Below are 17,211 nucleotides of genomic sequence, written 5' to 3' on the forward strand. Positions count from 1 at the left end.
TATCTACAGCGACAGATGCCATCGAACATATTGTTTTTGGGACCACAATGAAAATATGAGGTAGAATTCTGGTAACTTTCTGTTAGAACTTCATAGAAAGTGCAAAAGGAAAAAAATGTGACTAAGTGAGGAAAGTAGGGTGAAACGGATAAGGAAGCGGTGTGCGCTCCAGGGGAAAAGAAATTGCTTGCAAGGCAGCACACAAGGACATAGGAACATTCAATGTGATGAGTACCATGGTTTTACAATCGCAACAAAGAAAGCAAACTTGGTGTAGATACGTGTTTAAGCCTTTGACTTGTATTGTGAGGCAAACATGAGCTCTGGTCACTGGCAGAATAAATTGTGGACCTGGTGTTTCCTGTGCAGGGACGTGAAGATTACAGCAAGGTGGAGTGAACAAGAGTTATATTTTAGAGTTATTTTGTTTTCCACATTATCGACTAACATATGCAACTAATGCATAAATAAAAACTTGGAGCAATTACAGCATGCAGTCCCTGCAATCATGTACGACTAAGAGTTAGATGAGATGTATACCATCCGACCGTGCACTTTAGATATGTACATGCTGAAATACGCTTAATTATAAAACAAACATATTCGAGGCATCCTTCAGCTTCTGTCATTTGTCTTTACTTCATCCACCGAATATTTCCAGAGGCAACCCTCAACCTGCCAGCAAGTCCTAAACCTTCTATAATGTTATCCAGGTAACCCAATTTTTGTGGAACCTGTAGGGCCTGCCCGAACCTTGCATACACCAGTCTTTCTGCTATGTGGCGGTGTCAGGATACCCCACTGTTGTGCAATATATTTCCTCGCTACAGTTAAAGTTAAAGATCAAATAACGAACAGTTTCTGAACTGTGGTCACCCAATCAACCTTACAGTGCGGCAGGCGCCTCCAACTCCGACAGTCCCAAGTATCAGTACCATTTTTATCCTAACTTGTGTCGAATAACTTTCAAAAGACTGGACAATTTTATACTCTAAGAGGAAAACAAAGTTTTTCACAGCCTTTTAACTAGTTAAACTAACAGTTTCAATTCTTCCAAGTTTATGGAGCTGGATTGTTCCAAAACAAACCGTGAGTAGGATCTTCCATTGAGCCAACAGAAAAGCAGACTTTATAAAAACATTCCAAGAGTGCATCAGTGCCTCCCACCTCCATCCTTACTCTAGGGTGCCTACATCTTTGGTCTAGTGCCATGTTAGCTTTTTCCAAATGTGTTTGCATTTCGAGCACTGTTTCATCACTGAGACACTTTTTTCACTTTATAACTGTTTAAAGGAAATAATATCCAAAACATTACAAACATCGCCCAGCATAGAAACACATGTAATTCCACCTTTAAACCTTGCACGTTACTAAAACTTGCCAATCTGGACTCTACTGAGATGGGCACTATCTGTATAGTGCGTGTAACTAACTTCTCCTGCCCAACACACGTCTATTGTCAAAGCCAGCTCTTCCTGGGGTGGAAATCGTAGTCATTTAATGTAATTAACTGGGCAGCTTCATAATGCTATCTAATGCTGGGCAATGGTACCCCATGCTCAAAAGTAGACATGAGTAATGATGCCAACGCTTTCCGGGGAGCACCTTCTGTCAATAGTAACAACTGTTTTGGGTCCTCAAGTTTTTTTTAAGAAACGGTCCAGTATACCAGACAGTGTTCTTTGTAGTATATATAAACATTGCAAAGCAGGGTTACCATTTTTATAGATTTACACAACATCTCTGAGAGCAGAATGCTCTTTCTGCGTGTAACTTCTACGCTAAACGTTTGAGATCTATGTTGTGTGTGTTGAAATATGAACACTAACCGAAGTCTCAGTGACTGAATGTGTGTCTGTAACGTGAACAATAAGGTGTTGGTCCAAAACACAGAGAATATCACCATGGATGTAGATACACCAAAATGTCAGGAGAAACTAAGTCACATTATACAGCCTTTGGCTTCAATGACATCATAAGTAGTAACATGACCTTTGACCCTAAATCTTCCCAGGAACCCTGATATCATCACAATAATTGACACGCAGTTCCATGATAACTGCATTAATATAATAACAAAACATAGATAACTCTCTCATTAATTTGCTGACATGATATGCAATGGAATAGCACTAGACTGTTTAAACAGTCTGAATTTCAGCCGAGGTTCTGCACATATAATTACAAGATTATTTTTTTCCTATTCCAGGACGTAAACAACCATCACGGATGTCAGACTATGCAATATCACAGCTCCAGACAACTGGAAAAAACATAAGTATCCCACCATGTGTTGATGCATATTGTCCCTGATACTAGTTCAGGCCGATTATCTTATTTCCTAAAGTCATCAAAAGCAGAGTGTCAAGAGTGTGTCACGTGGATCCGGACTTTAGTACAATCTGTATAACTTGTCTTTTTTGCCACTGCACTGTGAGCAGACTCCTATATCCCTACATGGGCGGATACAATCTAGTGATTGGCTCCCAGTTCCTTAATCAGCATGCGTCGTGCCTCTGTGTTCAGCTACCTGTGAGGAGCCCCTCATCAATGAGGTATATTAAGTCATTCTGCAACCAAACCATTGGTAGACAGTCTTCCTCTCCTTGCTGAGGCCATCATCATCATGTTTTTATACAACTTTTAATGTATTTTATGTACACTATGTCTGGATTTTGTGTTTGGTTTTAAATATTAATGGGTATGTTTTAAATTGCACTCATTTTGTACACTTTTTAATTAATTTTTTTATTGTATATTAACTGTTTTTATATGGTGTTGCTTTTATGGTTTGTTCAAAAATCGAATAAAGCTTATGATGATTATGTTCCCTGCAGAGGCAATTCTTCATTAGAGTCGCGCAGACAAAGCCACCATGGCTCACTTGAAGTGTTGTGTTTTGTATCATTAGTGTGGGTGATTGGGTCTGGCGCTAGCCAAGACCTTTTGATTTTACTGAATCATATATAGACGCATTAAAAAGTGGCCTTTAGCCGTGTCTGTTTGTGGTGTCATTCATATTTTCTTTTGCTCACTACAGCATAAAACATGGGGGCAATGGGTCAGTCCACATCAGAGTCCACTCCGAGTGACTGTATTCTGCTCTTTCACAGGGATTGCATCCACGAGAGACCACCCTGGCAATGTGTGCTTTTTAAGAACACATTATATTACTTTTAGCCAATTTTTAATACATTTGTGTGGGTCTCGCAGCACCCTCATAAAGCTTTACAAAAACGGTACTGACAAAACCAAAAGAATCTCAGTAAAAGCAAAATGCCTACTGTCTTTGCGGCCACGATTGTGCCAGGTTGTGTTTGAGGAATTCACAAGACACCAGCCATCTACCACTCCCATGCATCTTTAGACACTGTGAAGCTTTATGACTTTCCCCTCTTCAAAGTATTGTAAGCCTTCGTCTTGAAGGGCTTGTTCACTGCATCAAAACGTTTCCACAGAACACAGTACTGTAGTGTCTTATTGTATCAGGCCTTTTCCCTGGCAGGCTAAAACAGACTCTAGGTCCTGGCAGGCAGCAAGCAATGGCCCTATGTGAAAAAAAGAAGAAAAAAAGGAAAAAGAAGGAGGAAAAAGAAGGGGAAAAAAGAAAAAGAGAAAAAAGAAAAAGAGAAAAAAAGAAAAAGAGAAAAAAAGAAAAAGGGAAAAAAGAAAAAGGAAAAAAGAAAAAAGACGGAAAAAACAAAAAGAAAGAGAAAAAGAAAAAGAAAAAGAGAAAAAAGACGGAAAAAACAAAAAGAAAGAGAAAAAGAAAAAGAAAAAGAGAAAAAAGACGGAAAAAACAAAAAGAGAAAAAGAAAAAGAAAAAGAGAAAAAAGAAGAAGAAAGAAAAATAAGAAGAAAACAGACGGGAAAAGAAAAAAGACGGAAAAAGAAAAGAGAAAAAAGAAAAAAGTGAAAAAAAAGTAGAAGAAAAAAGAAGAAAGAAAAAAGAAAAAAGTGAAAAAAAAGAAAAAAGAAAGAAAAAAGAAAAAAGGAAGAAAGAAAAAAGTGGAAGAAAAAAGTGAAAAAAGGAAAAAAGACAAAAGTAGAAGAAAAAAGTCGAAAAAGGAAGGAAAAAAAGTAGAAAAAGAAAAAAGGAAAAAGAAAAAAGTAAAAAAAGAAAAAAGGAAAAAGAAAAAAGTAAAAAAAGAAGAGTGTGTGAGTGTGTATGAGAGAGAGATAGAGAATGATATGTTCTGTTGCTGCAACGATTGTAAATATTTCTTGTGGATAGTTATTCCCGAATCACTTGATGGCGCTGTTGGAATAGACTATTATTTGCATGGCATTCCACCAGATTTTTGTCTTTTTTTCCCTAAACCGGTTGTTGCTACCCCTAAAACTCTGCACACTTTACTACTGCTAACTAGTGGGAAAGTGTGCCCTCCCTTTAGCACTCTAAAACATGTCTACAGGCCTGCCCCATACAGTTTGGGAGTGCGCTTTTTAACTGCCATTCAGACCTGCCAAAATAATCATTTTGCCAGGCCTAACTCTTTACCTTTTAATACTCATAAGTAACCAGTAAGATAGGCCGTAAGGCCCACAACTCATTGTAAAAGTAGGTTAAAATCCAACTTAATGCTCAAGTCAGACTTTATATTACTATTTTAGAAATTACACTTTTAGTAAGGTGCCATTTCTCTGCCTAAGCCAAAAGGGTCTTCCTGCCACTGTCCAGTGTAACCAGACTGTTGAAAGGTTTCCTGTAGTGCCATGTGAATTGCTCTTAAACAGTGGACAAAAGGCTTGGGCGTTGAGGTTTTTCCTCTTTGTGCTCAATGGCTTGGGGGGCTGTACCCAGCTCCTTCCCGAAGTTCGAAAGCTACCTACTCTGTCACTGGCAGGTCTCATTCAAACATAGGCCTGTCGCCGTTTGTCTTCCTAGTCAGCTTGGCTCCAAAGCCAGTGGGAGGTTTTAAGAGACCACAGGGGAGGGTTTGCCCATTTCACAGCCACACATCAGGTGGGCACAGGGAGGTCTGACCAGGGGAAGAAGGGTTCTACCATGTTGTACCCAGCTGGAGAGGGACACAGTGGGGTAATTTACATTGCAAAAACAAAGGAAATACTGAAAAAGTGGGAAGGATAGCCCGTAGGAAACATTTACCTCATTGGTTAGGGAGTAGCGAGGAATTTTCCCCATCTACTTGCTGGCACGGTGCATAAAAGTGACCCCACAGATCTCTCCTCTGAACACTCTTGGCTCTGTAAAGAACCAGGAGAAGGATTGCTCTGCGATATAAAGAACCTAAATGGAGAGTGGATTTGCCTGACAATCTCAGCACCCAAGAAGTACCTCCAAGAGTCTGTTGGCTGAAATGACCTCCTGTTTAGGTGACAGGGGCACGCTTCCACAACTACTTCTCCCTCCAACTGCCTAGCCCTGGACCCTGCTACTGGCCTATGTTGAACTGAGTCCAAACTCCTAAGTTGTACCTCCCAGGTACTGGGCCCTTGGCTGGTGTTAAGAGTGCACGCTTCCTTAGAAAATTTTGCGAACTTTTTCTGCAGGGGACCAGTCAAGCCATCAATGTCTGAGACATGTAACTTGCTGGTTTGCCCTGCTGAAGGAGATCTAACTTCCTGAACATTTTCTAAGTCCACACATAGAAGGCTTCATCGGGACAGATCATCAACCCAGTCAATGTCAATGTCAATGACTTCCTGGGAACAGACTTTACGCACACCGAGCTTTCCCACCTTCGTGAATGACTACATCGTGACCCCTCTCTTCAGTAACCCACTATCGTCTAACCATGCTTCTGATCCAGCCTGCCCAATAGCTGATAGGCGGATGATCACTTTTTCTCCTGAATATTTTTTAAGTTAGAAGGTAAACTTTCCACCAAGACAAACCTAGTCTCTGTAGCTGACCAGCACTCCATCAAAGTTGCCTTAACTTTTGACAATGACCCGGTCTACCCCAACCAGATAGCTGCAGTTGCCACTTTCAATTAAAAATAGCACAAAAAGCACAAACTTTAAAAAATATATGTATATCTCGTTCTACTTATTAGATATTTGTCATTTTGGTGTTATTTTATTCTCTATTTTTCTAAATTTGGTTGAAATTTTTACAGTGTTGTGTTTTCACTTTATCACTGTTTCAGTACTGCTAAATGCTTAATACATTGCCTCTAAATTAAACGTGACTGCTTTGTGCTAGCTACCAGAGGGTTAAACACAAAGTTTATTTATTTTATTTTTTCATTTAATATAGTGCACACGCAACCGAAAGGTAGTAGAGCACCAGTTATATATCACAGAATGTAAGATTAATTTGTTATGCATAGTGAGTTTGAGTGGTTTCACCAGAATCACAAGATGTTGAGCCAACGCAGAAACTTGAACCTGGTTCCCTAGTTCCAAAGGCGGCAGCTCTGGCCACAATGCCACATCCTCTCTCTAGTGATTTTTGTGGTTCACTCCGACTAGGATTGTGATTATTATCTGAAATTACTCCAGTTTCTTACAAGCATCCACTAGGTTTTTCTGTCTGTAGGCAATTGCACCTCAGAAACAAACACTTTGACGGTCTCAGATAAGGTGTGCTAAAATGTCCAGTTCGCCTACAATAATTTTGGTGGTGGAAGGTCATGAACCATCAAGGCAATCAGCTGCAGTAATTATGGCCAGACCATCCGAGCCCATTAGAGGCACTTAATCCTCGAGGAGACCTGTCGGCTTTTCCCCATCCTGCCGCTGACACTACTTACTCCAGGCATCATAAGAGGTATGCATCACAAGAACGCTCATGCCTCGATTTGCAAGACAGAGCACTTGAAACTCCTGGGTCTTCCTCAAGCACTGATGTGGGACACCACTAGGGAGGGCTGATACTGGGAGGCCCCATTGGTGACGTACAACCCTTGCGATCACCAAGTCACTGTCACTCATTATCATGCCTGTGGGCCCTCATTATCATGACATTGAAATGGCTCCTGCCCATTTCAATGTCACCTCCCCGTCACCTATCCTCTATGGTTCTTCACTCTGGAACCCACCATAGGATCCACCTTTCACTTCTTCCTCTCCCTTCCTGCACCTCCTCGGAGGCAGTATCCCTTAAGCTTGGACAAGACTTAAGGCAGGGAAACGCCTAATAATCTCAGGTCAACGTGCTGGACACCACAGGCCTCTGGCATTCATGGTCTGTTGCAAATTTAGCACCTTGTATGTCGATTGCTAGAGAACCAGATCCTGCTTTATTTTAGAGACCACTGTATTGCGAGTAATACCCACACCAGGGAACAAGACCTGACGCTCCAGGGACATAGGTGTGGTCCTCACTGCACAGGGACAATAAGGTTAAAAAAGGACAATATCAGAGTAGACAGTCTCATTCAAGATCTCCTGTAAACGGTTCACCTGATTTCCTTGGGGAACTGTGCATTTGTAACCAGGAAACTAGAGATTTTGTGGCTGTGGAGTAGCTTTAGAAACTGATTGATCTCGGGGTACATTATTGGTTCGCCAACCAATGAAAGCGCGCAGTGCTTGACCATCAAGCCTTCTTCAAAACGATCCTTTTTTACTCCTGGAACTCCTAGAAGAAAAACATAAGGCAATTAATAAACATTAACCTCTGAAAAATGTGAAAATAAACCAGAAATAAAAAGGAGGGTAACCAATCTGAAGCCACTGTGCAGCACTTTCAGTCTTACAACTCATTAATACAAGTTTTCGCTTTGCATGATAAGGGACCAGGCCTAGCTAAACACCCGGAGCAAACATTTATTTTGAATAAAGATGTTAAGACAGCTCAGGGGCTCAGCACTGATTTCTGAAGACTGTGCAATTTAAAGGTAACAGGATTGTAACCTACCATTGCCCACTTAACCTTTTATCCTTCAAGGGTTGTTAGACTGTTTTTTTGGGGGAATACAAATTTTGAATACAAGTATTTTGAATACAGGTATTTTTAACAGTAAGCTGATGTCAATGGCTTAAAGACATCTTGATTGACCAGGCTTTCAGAATCACTCACTTGAAACTTTTTGCACAATTGAAATCATTCTTTGACACAAGAAACATTTACACTCAAGTGGCAATGTGTAGGCCATGGTAAAATGCACAGATGCAATAAACTTCCAAACCAATCCTTTAGAAAAATGTGAAGCTTTGTTCTACATCTTCTACCCCTTCCAATAAAAGCCTTGCTCTATTAAGTGTAAATTTAGATGCAGAACAGGTGACATGAAAGTTTAAAAATATTTTAAATAACCACCTAATGGATATTCTTGCAATGTTTTGCTGAAATTCTGTATTGAGACTAAATTCTATTACTTTGAGTACTTTAATCTTTTTACTGTAATCTTTTATTAAATCTTTCCTATTCACTATTGGTACTGGATCCCATGGAATAACAACTTTGCTACCTCAATATACCACAAATTCCAAAAAGAAGCCTCTTTCCAAAAATAATCCACCCTCTTAGTGAAATTCACTTCAGTTCTTATTGTTGTTGTATTTTCTTTATTTTGTCTTAGTGAACATTTAGCCCCATTCACATGCATTCATTCTATATTTTGGCATATTGCATTGCTTCTATACATTTCAATGCCTCCTGTTCCATTTATAGGAGGAATATATCCTTAGTATTGATAAAGCATCTGATATTAAACAACTAAATCATGAATTGTACACTTTCACTTAATAATGAATTGTGAATTTATCAAGTTTCTCTTATTTAACTCAAAGGGAGTCTTTTTCTCCCAATGTCACAATGATCAATGTGGACGCTCGCCCAAAAAGCAGCTACATCAATTCACTGTGCTGTGTGTCCGTTTCTCCTACCTTAACAGCAATTTTTTAGCTAAAGTCCAGTCTGCTCTCTCTTTACCTGCCATTTTTCAACAATTTTATTGTTGACTCCAATATATTTTATCGATGTTCAGTTACCCCATTGTAATACATGCCACAAGGCTATTTTATCTCATTTGTTCTAGACTGTATCACAGATTGCATATTCTTTAAATATTCCCCCCCCAATGTATGGCGATATATAATCCCACCTTCTGCACCATCTGTACAATTTGAAGTGTTCAGACATGGATGGGTGTTTTCTTTCTTTAGCTTTTGAAGTCATTTTCTGTCCCATTTCAGTTTTATGCCTTTAATCCAGTGGTTCCCAACCGGAGTGCCGTGGCATACCAGTGTGCTGTCAAATCTACCGAGGGGCGCCACACACTAAGCACACAGCTTGGGAACCACTGTATGACTCCCACTACAGTACTGGGACAAAATCAATAAGATGACGTATGCCAATGTTCACTCGAGAATTCCCACTTTTTGCTTCAGATGTTTTAAGCCCGAGCTTAGAATAAAGTCGTAATTTAAAGTAATTGTTAGCTAAAAGATAAAATGTCTCTGTATTGTTCAGAAATCACTGACGGGTTTCACACTCGCAGTTTGACACGTGTTTGATGCAGCTGGAATGTTTGGTGGTAATCAATCTAGAGGCGAATACCAAACCAATGTAATGTTGTGGTGAAAAGAGAAAATCAGAATTGCATCCGCTGCAATGTCAAGCAGAAAAGAAACATTCCTAATGCCCTTCAAGAGACAGCAGAGGCCCAGCAGTTTAAACGCCTTTAATTTGTCCTATTTTCTCACTGAAAGGCTGACTGAATCTTTCCATCCATTACAAAGCCTTGACTGCAATTTTGACTTGCAGCACATGCACATTAGATCATATAGGTAGTGTTTAAATATATGTAATAAATACGTCTCCCATCACCATTATAAAAACATTTGACAGCTGACTGATAAGGCATCTACTGTACCATATGAACACTGGATATACTGCCAAACTTGTGCACCTACACTTCCTGATGCATGAAGCCACTTGGCATGAACATGAACTATTCTGAAGTGCGACTATTTTATTAGCTTAAAACTGAAACAGGCTGCAACTTCAAAACGTTTTTAAAAAGTTTCCTAGGCAAAATATGAAAAAGCAGGCAAATTGTGTGCATCACATGCAATATATTGCAAAAGGGGGCTTTGTTGTAATTACCGTTGTATATAAACCTTGGAGCAGCAGCCAGTAAACCACTAACTTTTTTTTTTTTTTTTAAACAAGGTCCGATCACACTACTGCACTCAGCATTATGGACAATGTAATGATTACACAATCGCACACAACACTTTGAATATTCAAGTTTTAAATAGTTTTAACCCCTGTGTATAACTGCATGTTTGTAACTTCAACACATTTTCGTATACAATGAGCTCTGGGATTTGCAGCACCTTGACGTCATTCCCATCGCCTTTTTCTCTCAGATGGTTCTTTGTTGCGCAGGAGCGGCTTCGCATTGTGTTGTGGGACTCCTGCTGTTTTGCCATTCTTTTTTGCAGTTTTATATAGCGCAAGCTCGAGCCAAAGGCATGGGAGTGTTTTACATGACCACCAGTTACATTAAACAAGGACATATTCATTTTTTATGGGCACGGGCAGTTCCACAGTCAGCAGCTCTGGCCGTGATGCCACATACTCCCTCCACATTTCGTAATACAGCTTTGTTGCAACGCTTCGTCTCCTTAGTTTCTCATCTGCCCAAGTCTGTGTTAGCCTCTAAAAAGCCTGTCCACTAACCCAGTGTTTTACTGTCCACTAAAAAAAGCACCTCAACGCCTCGTCAGGCACAGTAAGCACTATAGTATTTTCAGTACAGTTACTACAAGTAAACAATGACTTTGAGAAAGCGTCACGTTAAAGAGGAGGTGGGCCTGGGTGGACGGCTATCAAAAGAGCCCACTTCTACGGCCTGTGGGCAGGACCTGTGCAGGTCTAGATGGTAGTTCTGTGGGCATGGTCTTAGATTTGTGGGTGTAATTCCAGGGCAATTGGCATGTTTCTAGGCTTTCAGACCACAATACAATTACATCTATGATTATGGTACATTCATCGGCTTTATCCCAATTATTTTCAAGGAGAAAAATGGAAGTAACCCTTCCCCCAAACCAGCCAAAAAAAAAGTAACATATGGGGAGCCACAGTCAAGGGCCTCTAGGTCAAGGGAGCCACGGGTCAAAAAAGTTTGGGAACCACTGCTTTAATCCCATTCCCAGGATTGTTCAAGTTTCAGGTGCAAACTTTGGATGTTTTTGTTAAATAAGTTCTTCATTTTCAATTATTGACTATTTTTTATGAATTCTCATTCTTATTATGTTTGTTGAGTGCATTTCAAAACGAGTCGTTTTCTGGTACTACTTTTCCAGCAAATTTTAATAAATCATCTGTATGTAAAATACATTTTTCGTCTGCTGTCTTCCAAAATTGTTCAGCAAATCCTCTCTTTAAAGTTTCAATTCAAATGCCGTTTGACTTTCCCATTGTTGTTATTCTGATATTATTCTTTTTAATCTAATCACTTGACTCTACGGCAAATGTCTCTTAAGGTGGACGGGTTAATGAATAGTAGCATTCGTTTTTGTCATTTTCAGTATCTTTGTGTCTAGGAATGTTATTTATCTGCTATATATTTCATAGGTAAATGTAATTTTGCCACTCATTTGGTGATTTTGTGATTCATTTACAAATACTCTTTAGCCCACGACAAAAATATTATCTACATACGTGCCATAGAATTCTAAGTGTGATGTCAATTCCCAAGGAGTCCAAATGGGTCTCTTTATAATCTGTCACTTTATATTTGCCATTGGTTAATGTGGCTTTGTACCTCGTTGCAATACCTCGTTGAATATTCGTCAGTTATTTCATGTCATGACCGCATCCTGTGATCATTACCCATTTGCGGTTACGTCTCCCTGGATGTGCACCAAGCCTTTGACACCATGGGGTGGGATTTTATGCTGGCAGCATTAGCCCGCTGTGGGATCCCACAAGCATACATTCAATGGGTCACCCTCTTATACACGGGCCCAACAGGCAGAGCAAGAACAGGATCCTATATTTCTGCGGCATAGCAGATTTCACATGGAACCATGCAGGGCTGCCCCTTATCGCTGCTCTTATTTGTCCTAGCAATGGAAGCCCAAGCACAGCATATTTAAGAAGTCTGATGAATGGGGCATACCGTAGGCACAACAAAGCACTCCATGTCCTTATATGTGGACGGCATGATCCTTTACCTTCGGGATCTTCGTACCGGATTGCGGGGCACACTCTACTTACTGGCATCCTTTGGGGCACCCTTTGGTCTTCATATCAATATTGATAAATATTGTGCTTTTCAGTTTGTTGACAATCCTATAGGCCCAGCTTTGCACTTCGGAGAAGGGGGGAGACTACCTGTTGCTGCTCACACCTTTTGCTACCTCGGTATTCATATATCTATCGAGATACGAAGGTCATGCTAGAAGGCAACCTTGTGCGAGAGCTCAATTCACTTAAATCGCAAGTTATTTTGGGCATCATTCTGCCCCTATCGTTCGCGGAGGAAGTGACTGTCTTCGGTTTCTATTATGTCTCTAAATATTGTATGAATTTAAGTGGGAAAAGGTGTGATGTTTACACTAGTTCATACTAAAATGCACTAGCTGCCATCACATTCATGCTTTAAAGAATCTGATGACACCGGAATAAGGAGGTATTTATGGATAATCAGAGTAGAAACCACCTTAGCAGGAGAAATAAATCCTACATTTCTAAATGTATGCTGGCAAGCAAAGTCTCATTTCAAAGGTAAATTGTGCCTTTTCAATTCCACTGGAGCTTGACCTGCTTATGAAATGCATTCAAGTATATTATGTACAATTCCAATTATAGTAAATTTGACAATTATGCAGCATTTATTGGCAGATGAATCATAGATTTTCCATTTTCAGAAATAAATACTGGACCCCAGTGACTGGTTATGCCCACTTTATTAGATAAAGAATCCTACATATGATTGGAAGAATGAACAATATGTTTATTTGGAAAGTTTAAAGGCAATCTAGCAGTCCTTAGATACAACTTTGACGCTTGCCTACGCATTGCAATTCTCACCTCACACACCTTTTGAAGTGATACAGGTCAATTAAGTAATTGTCTCTGTTGACCAGTGAAATAAGGCTTTATTGATGGAACACTCTTGTAGGGTGAATGTGTAGGATGTATGTGGCCTGCAATAGTATCATGTAAAAAAAAAAAAAAGAAATCAACCTTAAGGGGTTATTTATTCCCATTGGTAGAGGGAATTAACTAATCGCAGAGTGATCTGCTTGTAAGAAGTTGTGAGCAATATTAGCATAAGACGTTTCTCCATACTTCCTTCCTTTTTGGTAGTGCTTAGAAATGGCTCACTAACAGTAAAAACACTTTAAAATACAAAAATAAATCAAATTCCAACGTGGGCTTTTGCTCACAGGTGTAAAACATCAGTTCACCCACACAAAAGGCAGCACCAGGAATAAGCACATGATAGTAGATAAGCTACTCCACCTCAAATGAAAACAACATAGTATAATGGCCAACCGCTCTTGAAGAAAGGGCTTTATTAGAGTCTGTGATATGAATATTATCCTTGTCGATAGTCTTACCACTGCAAGGGTTCAATTTGACAAGGTTACATACTCTTAGGGGCCATCTTAGTCCCAAAAGAACGTTTCATCAGTGCTCCTGACCACCCAGGTTTCTCATTATGTGGCAGGGGGAGAGGTCACAATTTTGTTTTCAATGCATTCTGTGCATAACAAAACACAGACATACAAGATCAAAGAATAAGCCTTCACAGTGACATTCTTCTGTTCACAAATATTGATCTGTGCTATAATTTTACTACCAACAAAGTCAACTGAATGGGATACTAAAATACCTTTAAACTGCTTTATCAGGTTCTGGTGATTTTCAATAGCTTCTTGTAGAATCTTTTCTGGCTGGTCCATCTTCCATCTCCATTCTGTCCCAACTGGGTTTGTGTGATGTCTAGAAAACACAAGCGGTGTTAGTTGATAAATAATGAAGTTCTCTGCTTTGCAAACAGAAGAATACAGCTGCCAAGAGAGAATAATTTTTCAAAGTACTTTTGATAAAATAACTTTATTTTCATTTATGTGTATATGCCACATTTTTAATTAAGGAAAGATTTGGTAGTGCTGAAATAATAAAAATGCCAGCCTCTAAAAGAATGCACAAGCTGATCCATAAACGAGAAATGACAATACAGTTCTTGTTGTACACTGGAATGAGTTACAGATATTGAGATGTGGTGCAGTCAAATTAGAATATTGATTACAATATTTATTTCCAGATACAGACTGGAGGTATTCCAAAGCAAGCTGAACCAAACGCTCTAAGTGAAAGGCAAGTTCATCTGGCTACTGATGGCATGCATTCCCATTGAAGGCAAAAACAAACAGTACTCAACAAGCAGTTATCCCCCTAAAGAAAAAAACATATATTGAGAAATGGTAAAAGCATTGAGCAGCACTTTCAGATTATTACAACAGAAGACAAAGAATAATTTACTACTACTAGATTAGCCCTAGAGTCCAAAGCTGTTGGATAGTCACTCCATTTTAAAACAGTTAGCTCTTCAGTAGTTTCAGAAAAATAGGTCGTAGATCCAGCTTCGATGATAACTGAGCCTGAACAGAGTAAGACTTGTTGAATTTCCTGACTGAATTAAGAAACAGACAGCCAGCCAGAGGCGGTAAGGAGACAGAATAGAATGTAGTACTTCATTGTAGAGTTAAGTCAAGAAGGCCTGTTTTTTGTAGGGTCTTACAAATGATCCATTTGATCCCAGTGCGACGAGTGACCAAAAATAAGTGTAACATGGTCTAGTCTATCAGAGAGATGGACACACTCAATTTCCAAAAATCTCATCTGATGCAATTAAAGAAACCAAAGACAAAGGCTGTCACATTACTCAAGAATCAACGAAATTAACCATGAGAAATTCACTAGTTCACAGGTATAAAGAAAAAATAATACTAAGGTTTTCAGATGAGTTGTGTATCAATAAGGATTCATACATTGCTCACAGAAGGGATCAGGACTGTGTAGATCAATAGAGTCCATAAGTGAGCCAGAGGATAAAGGTATCTTTGTGGCAACTCTGGTACACCAAGACCAAAGCCTATATCCTATCATTTTTGTGGTTACTCAGTCACCTACTGATAAGGAACAAACTATTTCTAATGTTTTCCATGCCAGCAGCTTGCTTGCTTGTATGTATGTATGTATGTATGTATGTATGTATGTATGTATGTATCGTCAATGCCACCGTCACCCTTTCCTGCTCGCTTGTGCATCCCTCTTAGTTCTATTCTTGAAAAAGCAGAAAACAGTGTTTTAACAGAAGAATGAGCAGCTTTATAAGTAGTTGTTATGGAAGTCTACTGTCCAACAACAAGTGACAACAAATGTATCCTACTCTTGCACCCTGGTTCTTATTTCCAAATTATGTAATGACTCTTCATCAATGGAGAACGGCAGCATAAAAAGTAGGCCTAGGCAAACAGGTTGGGCTGAACTTCTTGGCCAAACTTAGCATGCTTTGGAAAGCAAGTCTCCTGAAATTTCTTTATAGAATGTATGAGGGACATGTACATGGGCATGCCTGAAGAATGCTCTTGTTGCCACCCTAACCCTTCTGGAGTACACCTAGAAGAGAACAGAGATTGGGCTTTATGCAGACTGTAGCAATCAATAATGTCTAACAATCTGTCTGGCAACAGTGACCTTGGAATCACTGCCTCTAAAGGTCAGTTTATTGGCAGAATACAGGTCCATGGTTCTAGCAAAAAAAACAGTGCAGTGTATGCTAGGCATCACAGTTAAGAAGTGTCTTTTAGCCAGTGGGAATTCACACAAGGAAAAATATCAAGAGACCAGGCTCCTTGTTCAAATGGAATTCTACTCAAATGGATTTCCTTTAGTACCACTGAACAAAGACAGGATGAGTCATCTGACTATTGTGTTCTGGTGGAAAACTGTAAATGGTCCTGAAGTGCCAATGAATTGCACCTAGCTTATGTGTACCACCTAATATCATGTCCAACAAGAAATACATCTTCCATGAAAAACATTTGAGACTGCAGATAGGCAACATCTTAAAGAGTAACCACCATCAACCTGGCTGGAAACAATAACAAATATCCCAAGCAACAGTGAAGCACTATCTGGAGGGAACAGGTGCATTAAGCTCACTAAATATATTGTGATGGCCTCACTGGGTATAGATAAGTCATCCTCAGCCATATTCACAGAAGCCTCTATCACTTTCAGATAAGTCTTGCAAGTGTCCATTGGCACACCTGTTTCTGCTAGGTGATGCAAAAGAGACAACCTCATCCACCAAGTGAGAGGTTGCTTCACTAAAACTCAATGACGGACTCTCAATCATTCACTCATTTACTGAGCTCTAGTGTAGGAATTTCTGGAAGCCCAAAGGAAGTTCGAAATTCCGTGCATAGCAACCAAGATTCCATGACCAATATGTTAGAAATCATGAACTCAAGTTGAGCAATGAGAGTGAGGGGTGTCACAGACGTCCTCCTTCTACAGGCAGGCATTCCCACCTCTAAGGAGATGAATAGCCGAACTCTCAAGGCCAAGCAGAAGCCAATAGGATGAATAAAACATACTTGATTGCTCCTCATCAGGAACAACCTATGCTGTCTCCTATGGAGTTCCCAAAGAAGTGGATCTCTGTAAGCTTCCAAGAGGAAAACTGGCTGCATTTAATGTTCAGATGAGTGGCAAATAATTTGAGGGGTCATGATGTGCCTGGACAATGGTAAAATTGACTTCTGTAGTCTCCTTAAAACATTGTCAGGTTAAAATGGCTGCAGAACAGGGCAAGCAGAAGGTGATTAAACCTCTGTAAATGTGTGAATATTAAGCTGGCTTTGTAGATGCCGTGATCGCACTGTAGGATCTCTGCACTGCTCATAAAGCTTTCTGAGGAGAAAGGTCCAAAATACCTGTAAAATTTAGATCTGTACAATATTGTAGTTAGAAACTTCCACTCATCAGCCACTAATCTGATTCAGGAATGTTCCTTCAACCCAAATGACATGTCAGATCCCTTGAAGAACAAAGCCCAAGACTAGGAACACCATCAATTTTCTCTTGAGATCTAAACCCAATTACTTGTGATTCAGAAAAATCATTAAAACAGAACTATTCAAAATGGCTTTCTGAAAGACATAACTAACCGCTTGGTTGCAATCACAGACTACGAGCTATGCTCATGCACCCAATGTTACTGTTCGCATTATTTGCTTCACACCTTTTTTCCTCAAATATTACAC

At 39.7% G+C, this 17,211-nt stretch overlaps 1 protein-coding gene across 1 annotated transcript in view; it reads right to left on the reverse strand.

The window, feature by feature from the left end:
- The window catches only part of LOC138286550 (S-adenosyl-L-methionine-dependent tRNA 4-demethylwyosine synthase TYW1-like), a 490,050-nt gene that overhangs the window by 151,763 nt on the left and 321,076 nt on the right, over positions 1-17,211 (reverse strand). The window contains exons 11-12 of the mRNA XM_069226929.1: positions 13,767-13,876; positions 7,372-7,549 (exon numbers count right to left, since the gene is read on the reverse strand). Coding sequence (XP_069083030.1) covers positions 7,372-7,549; positions 13,767-13,876 — 288 coding nt within the window. The remainder of the gene's footprint in view (positions 1-7,371; positions 7,550-13,766; positions 13,877-17,211) is intronic.

This window comes from Pleurodeles waltl, chromosome 3_2, assembly GCF_031143425.1.
Source record: "Pleurodeles waltl isolate 20211129_DDA chromosome 3_2, aPleWal1.hap1.20221129, whole genome shotgun sequence".
Taxonomy (NCBI): Eukaryota; Metazoa; Chordata; class Amphibia; order Caudata; family Salamandridae; genus Pleurodeles; species Pleurodeles waltl.